The 7,792-nt window shown below is 37.0% G+C and overlaps 1 protein-coding gene across 1 annotated transcript; it reads right to left on the reverse strand.

Annotated features, from left to right (window-relative positions):
* Positions 1-1,194: 1,194 nt before the first annotated feature.
* LOC148801866 (uncharacterized) lies at positions 1,195-2,568 on the reverse strand. Its single transcript, XM_088898350.1, has one exon. The coding sequence runs from the start codon at positions 2,127-2,129 to the stop codon at positions 1,341-1,343; it is 789 nt and encodes a 262-aa protein (XP_088754476.1). The 5' UTR covers positions 2,130-2,568; the 3' UTR covers positions 1,195-1,340.
* Positions 2,569-7,792: the final 5,224 nt, after the last annotated feature.

Here is a 7,792-nt window from a genome sequence, read left to right on the forward strand (position 1 = left end):
GCATGTGTTTTGGGTATTCCGAAATTGAACTGACAAAAATACTCGGTATCACTAAACTGCTTTGGAAATGTATGATAATCTTTCATTTTTCTTTATGTGTATTGCTGTAGTTTCTGGTGCGCGAAGCATGTAAAATGTATGGAATATATTACCCACATAAGGATTTTGGAAGAAGACGCTAGTTTTTGCATATGCCAATGTATTTTAATGTTCAGAATGCATATGTGGGTGAACAGAATTTTCAATTTCTACCACTCATGACTTATGTTCTGTAATTGTGACATAGATAAGAAAAAAGGGAGAGTTGTTGCAAACCATAAACCAGCCTTGGAGCGTGAACTTTCAGGCCTAGACACACTGGCCACTGCAACGGTCCTTGGAGACAAGGGAGGGGACCAGGGGCCACCTTGGGGAAAGGCTCAAAGCACAAGCCCACATGTACATGCAATATTTGCGTGACTGTGGAGCACCGTCTCAAAACACTCATGATGCGCAGGAAGAAATACTAGTTTGAGCGTGAAGCAGAAATTGCTCAGAGGAAGCGACATCTCTGGGGTCCCAGAGATGGAAGTTGAATTAGACAGAAACGTACAGAGGAGGTGTTTATTTATCGCAATTAGATCCTACGGAGAATGAGAACGAGCAAGAAATGAATCATGTTCTGGTGGAGGCTAGAGCAGAATCTTAACTAAGAAAGGGGGTGAGAGTAGCAAGCCGCAGATAGACCTGGACTCTCATCCTGACCGTGAAGACGACCTGCAAGGTGGGTTGACAAGTGGGCATGACGAGTCTTCTTCAATGTGGCTAATCTCCCATTGGAGACGTATTTGAAGGAGAATGGTGTCACGAGTGTGGTATGTAAACAACAAGCAATCTCAACTCTCAAGCTTCCGTACATGCTGTTCCACAGGCCACTTGGCGGGGGAGTGAAGGAAGACGGCCTGTGGAGAGCTGCTGAAGTGTGAGAATGCTGGCGATGAAGAATGTACCGAGCCTGATGAAGCCAGAATTGATGTCAACATTTGATAGCGTGGTTATTGTTTTATAATGAATCAAACAGGAGGATGTAGAACATTTGATATGCGTTCTTCTTTTTTTGTTGGTTTCCCCTTCTAAATGTAAATTATTTCTACTTGTTTTTATTGTTTGCTGTGGATGTATCAATACGTAGAGAGAGAATTGAAGACCAAAAATTGGACGACTGTTTGACGTTGTAAAAACTTTGCTTTTCCTTTGAAAACATAAATGAATGATCGATGGGATCAAGACAGTCTTTGTGTGAACATGGCAATTAGAAAAAGACAATGTGGGGAATTCATAATTTCATATTTCCGCCGCTGCTACTGTTGTTGGTGTTGCAATCGCCAAGATTTAGCGAGCTGTACATGTGCGCTTTCCCCAAAGCACTTGGTCCTCACCAGACAGAAGTGAGTGCAGAAGCCTATCGATGATGAGCACGACACTCGGCATGTCTTGAGGATGTAACAAGCCGGGGTGCAATCCTTGCCTCTACCTTGAACGAGGATTCCCCATATTTTTGTGCCGGAGCTGGAGCTTGTGCAGCCGCGGCTTCTTCGTTGTTCTTCCATCTGTTCACCGTCTTCGTTTTCGTCAAGCTCTTTCACCAGTATGATCCCATCCGGTGCCGAGCAGTCTCCTCTGTCTATCCATCTCTTCTTAACATGGGGCCACATATCGCCCGTCGACTTGACTCTCTCCAACCTCGTCGTCAATATCGTTCCCTTGTTATTGGCGCAGAAGACATGAAGCAAGAAAGGCGCCTCTCCAATATTCCTCACGATCTCCGGAATTGAATCTCTCATCCACTGATCGAGTTTCTCAGATGGGATTCCACCATCCTTTCCAGATTCCCTCCAGAAACCAGGCTTTAAGTAAACCTCAGGGCCAAGAATAGAATCATTGGCATTCCCAACTTGTTCACCATCCTCACGAATGCTGAGATTCGGAGTCAGACAGGCGCAAGCTCGAGCGACCAGCTGCTGCTGTTGCTTCTGCTTGGGAGGAAGATGTAGATAAGTGGAATTAAGGGACCCGTTGTTGGTTTTGGCATCGGTACTGGGGAAGGAGAGCAATCCGTTTCCACCGCAACGGAGGCCCAAGATCGCCATCTGTGCGTTTTTCTCTGAATCTGATTGATGACGAAAAAGGTACAAAAACAAAACAAAATTGGTCTTTGAGTCTCGTGCCCACCAACAGAATTACAGGATGAGGATGATGATGATCCGAGGTAATTAAAAACATACAATGAACACCACGGAAGACGGAGAGCCGGAGGGGCGGAAGAAGAAGGAGGTGAAGGCGAAGGCGAAGGCGAAGGCGGTATTATTGTCTTTCCCGTCACGCCTCACTTTCTCCCCCCCGACGCTTTGTCTGGACGGAGAAATCGTGTGGTGACTGGTGAGTTATATATAATATTCCCAACTCCCCCAACTTGTTGTTTTGTTTGAAACTGAAAGAAAAGGAGGGGAGGGGAAAGCAAAAATAATCGATTTGGTAATTGGGATTTGGGAAATGGGAAATGCAGATGAGAATATGAGATGATCCCCCATGACATATCACATGTACAATGTGTTTTGTTCTGGAAACCACACCACTCCACACTCTCGCCAATTTCCCACACCTTCCTACCACGAGTCTACACGGCATAGCCACGCGAACGTTACGAGTTTCTCCTCCTTATGTTAACCGGTGAACCCGCCAAACCGGTCACTAAATTCGTATTCAATATTCCTACTCTAGCTAGCTAGCAAGTAGCAATAAAAGGAGGAAACCATTTTCACCAAACTATTGTCTCAACCTTTTTCTTTTTTTTTTTTCCTAAACTCAACATTATTATGCCTCAAGCAGTCAAGCCGGCATAATTTATTTCCGAAATAACAAATAAATACACTAATAAAACAAAAAGAGATCTCGTTCCTCTCTTTTCCAAGTCCAAGATGTTTCCGTATACAAGATGAACACTCTCCTCGTTGAAATCCAACCGTAACCAATGTTTTAAAACTGATCTGAGGTTGAACCGTTCTTATCTCTGGGTTGTAAGTTATTGGTTCAGACCATATATGTATTATTTATCTATTTTATATTTTATATAAAATGCTAAAAATTAAAATTTGAGGCAAAAAAAAAAATTCTAATTGAACAAGTGCAAAGTTACGAATTCTAAAAATTTACATATATATATATATATATATATATATATATATGTAACATAGCAAGTAATTTGTGAACCAGTGACAATGGGTCAGCAAGGGTTGAATGCATTTGACCAAATCAACATTTTTTGGTTAAATCTCATATTTTATGAAAATTGAAATCCAAAATTGTAAGCAGGTAATGGTTCGAATGATATGATCATATGGATCAATCGTGGATTGAAAACATTGGTAGTAATCTTACAAATTTTTAGCATTTAATATCCTTTACTAATCCAAATTCCAATCTATTCAAGTAACCAACTCCAGAAAAATCACACAAATAAATCTATTTGCAATTGACTAAACAACTCTTCGTCTTCCAGAGCCAGTGTGTAGGAATTAGGATCAGGAATTCAAGATGCGATATTTTTAACGATGGAATAACATAACCGGTTTAATCGGTTATAGGACAATGATTAGGTTACGATTTCCACGTGCGGGGATCGTGGAATCATCGGGCGGGCTGGTGCTGTCATGCTGATGCTGTATGGTGATTCAGAATAACACTTTCTTTCTTGATTCTATCGGACGGTCCTTTTTATCCTAATCTGGCGGTTGATAGAAGAGGTAATAAACTAATTTGATGGAACACGTCTTCTCCTTGATTTGACCGGCCAAATCTCCAATAAGGAAACGCGGTTTTCGGTATCATCATCGGAGGTTTCCTCTCCAAATAATCGGAGTTTAGACTTTAGAGCGTCAACAGCCGATGACCGGTGAGATGGTCAGTCAAAGGGAAAATTTATGATACGGTAAAGACATGGTATCCAAAGACTTTTGACCGATTAAAGCACCCACTTTTATGATACACTTCGTCGGGCTCATAAATGTAGATTATAAAACATTATTTTATATGTATTTACATTCAATGTATTTGTATTTGCACTTTTTTCAAACTGAGCGTCTTTTTCAATCAAACACAGGTATGTGTATCAATCCAGTTCAAACCAGTTTACGAGCCAGAATAACCAAGGTTCCAAAGTGGAAAAAATAGTAAATTAGACTCAGATTAGTATTGTAGAATATTAATCTTAAACAAGGTTCAAAGTATCAACATCTATCGGTCTGTATCGGTTGATACGTATTGTTCGGGACCCTTCTAATACGCTCTTATAGTGGGTGTATCGGGGGTCTAACCGGTTCAGGGGGTGGAGGAGACCTAAACCGCCCCCCTTGAACCAGTTTTAGAAAAAAAATAAATAACAACTAAAAAAAAAATAGTATCGATTTGCCTAATACGCCCATACCAGTGTATCGGGCGTATCGATATTTTGAACCTTGATCTTAAATGGGGGTGAGGCAGAGACAGGGTGGGGATAAGAAAAATATTTTTGCCTTAAATTAGGGATGGAATTTGCATATAATTCCCGAACCCGATAGTAAATTAATAAAATATCCGTACATTTAATATTGTTTTTTAAAATATCTTTAAGTTTTCCTCATATTCATATAATCCTAGGATCCCATAATTTCATTTATAAAATACTCCCAAATTGTCATAATCCAATTCTTAAAATACCCCCAAATTTCTATGGTCCTATTTGTAAAATATCCATAAATTAGATTTTTTAGAGGGTTGCCTCAGGGTAGGGAAAATTTGGGGATTCCCCATTCCCGATAGGGGAATGGGTGCCTCGCCCCGAACCTACCCCAACTGGGATCGGGGCTGGAATGGAGTAGAGTGTTTTGACTTACGGGGGTGGGGGACATGGGGGGGTGCTCCATCCCGTGCATCGCACGGGCCCTCGCTAGTATATCCTAAAGTAGAATGATGGCACATCATGGCCTGAGCTTTCTCTATCAGCCCCTCTCATTTTAGCATTCCTTGCTCCCTCATGAAGCCACCTCATCACTCCTTTCCCCTTTTCTAATTTTGACATCTAAGCATGCTTGACCCATCCATATTTCCTCTATGTTTATCTCTTTGGATATTTCTTCCTAAAACTATTCCTAAATTCTCTCTCTACCAAAATATAATATAATCTAGCCAAGTGGCACCACTATCCCCCACTTTCTCCTAAATTATCTATAATTCCTATTTTCTCCTAAATTATCTCTAATTTAGTAAGTTTTTCTCCTAAATTATCTATAATTCCTATTTACCTTCTCCCCCATTTTTCATCCATATCCATCAAAAGAAAATTTAAATTAAAAATTTAAGAATGATTTAAATATTATAATAAAATTATGTAATAACTTTAAAGTATTTATTAAAAATACGAAAAATATCATAGATTTAATAATATTCAAATTATTAATAATTTTATACTTTTATGAAATTCATAACAAAATTATGTACTAACGATATAAATTATAATTTCAATAACTAAATATTATAAAGAACAAAATAAATAAAATTTAGACAATGAGAAATTTTAAATAAAAAAATATGTAATAAATTTTAACGAAATTATGTATAAATCTATATTTGTTGTATTTTTAGATAGATAGATATATAAATAGATAGATATACTAAAGTAAAAACATGCCATGTCATGGTTTGAGCTTTCTCCCTTACCGCAATCGAGAACTCTCTAACATTCTTCATTCTAGCCTTTCTTGCTCCCTCATGAAGCCACCTCATCACTCTCTTCTCCCTCTCTCATAATGAATTGTTTAATTTATTTAATTAATTATCAGTATTAATTAACGTTATTTTACGATTTTTCTTTAATTATTTAATTAATCTAATTAATTAACAATATTATCAATACATTATTTAATAGTATTTATGAATTAATTATGGTATTTGTTTAATTAAATACCATAATTAATACAAATACTATTATAGAAATACATATAATATTGTTAAATTATTAAATAAACACCATAATTAATAAAAATATTGTTAATTAATTAATAACTAATTAATTATATCAATGTATTTTCATAAATACTAATTATTAATTAAATAATTAAATAAATACCGTAAGTAATAACAAAAGTATCATTAAAAAATACCGTAATTAATTATGGTATTTATTTTAGTTATTTTGGTAAGCTCGGGGGGTATTTTAATTAATTTAGGTATAAGGAGGCTAAAACAAAATTCTAATCTAATGGTGGGTATTTTAGGTTAAAAAAATGAAGGGTGGAGATGGATTTGAGTATATACAGTAGTTTTGTGTGTACGAACCAATGAGAGATTTGCCAAAATATAATCTTTTTATATGGAGGGCAAACAAGGGTATTTTTGGCTTAAATTTTATAAGGTGGTAGGCATTTTGAATCGATTGATGGGGTCAGATTGGCCTAAATAGGATTGGATTTGGGAGATCTAAAGTGGTAGTGATTCAGTTAATTTATTAACTTTGAAATAGAGGGAATTTTTGTTGAAATTTGGCAAGGTGGTGTTTTTGAGCATTATGGGTTGATTGGTAGGGTTAGATTGGCTTAATTATGCCAAGATCAGGTAGATTCAGAAAAGGACTTGATACAGTCAATGCAAAGCTTTGAAATGGAATCTTGGTGTAACGGAGGGGCAAACAAAGGTTTTGGGGCTGAATTTTTGCGGGTAGGGTTTTTAGGGTGTCTAGGATCTTATGAAAACATCTGATTAATTTTGGAGGGCCAAAGTCACGGAAATTTGGGTCAACTATGGGTGCTTCAAGCTAACGAAAGAGTTTGAAAAGGAATCTTGGTTTGACAAAAGAATAAATAGAGGAGAATTTTGGGTTGAAATTTCAGGGGTAGATATTTTAGGAGGTCCTAGGTTTGATGACAGTGTTCAGGGATTTTTAGGTACTTCGGAAGGATGAGAATGGTCTGATCGGGTGTTTGGTGTAAATTGGGGTTTTGACGGTAAATTGAACAAAAATCAAGTAATGTCAATGGGGGTTTCTAGAGGTATTGGTCTCTTGGATCATTTGGTGGGGTTTGATTGGTCCATAAATGGTATGATCAAGGGCATTTACGAAATGAATATCTTGGCTATTAAGATAACCCAAATTAAAATCTTATTATGATAAAGGGTTAAATGGGGGATTTCTGTGATGAAATTTTGTGGTAAGGTGTTTATAAGTATCTAGGGCTCTTTAAAAGCCCATTAACTCTAATTTGCAATTCGGTTAAAAAAACCCCGTATGTCGCATGGGTTCCGACTAGTATTTAATTATATTTTTAGTTATTATAATATTTCATCCCCTTCTCATGAAAAAAAATCTTCATCCCCGACCCCAACAGCCTATGCTGTTGAGGGTGTTTATGGGCTAAATACGTTCACCCATTCACGCTCATATTTATCTTTTCTTTTTTGTCAAAAGTAAATGGGGGCGATTACTATTTTATCCCATTCTCATGGTAATTTGGCATTTCTAAGAATGTTCTGAATAGCATAGGCTGTTGGGAAAGTTTTTTTTTTTTTTTTTTTTTTGCATTTGGGGTGGATCTCTATAGGGATCAGAGAAATAGAAAAAAATTGTTATTTCCACCTACCAATATAAAAAAAAAACAGGAGGTTAAAGTCATAAAACCCAATTTCAATATTTGACCCAACATTAATGTTAGTTGCTAAATCATATTTTATAAGTTTTAGTTATTTAATTAATTTAAGAGTTCTATTATGATACCTGAAAAAC

This window comes from Nelumbo nucifera, chromosome 2 (assembly GCF_055504915.1).
Source record: "Nelumbo nucifera cultivar China Antique chromosome 2, China Antique-T2T, whole genome shotgun sequence".
Lineage (NCBI taxonomy): Eukaryota > Viridiplantae > Streptophyta > Magnoliopsida > Proteales > Nelumbonaceae > Nelumbo > Nelumbo nucifera.

What these genes read in the sequence shown, in the direction of transcription:
- LOC148801866 (XM_088898350.1), bottom strand. Translation starts at nt 2,129, where the DNA reads ATGGCGATCTTGGGCCTCCGTTGCGGTGGAAACGGATTGCTCTCCTTC.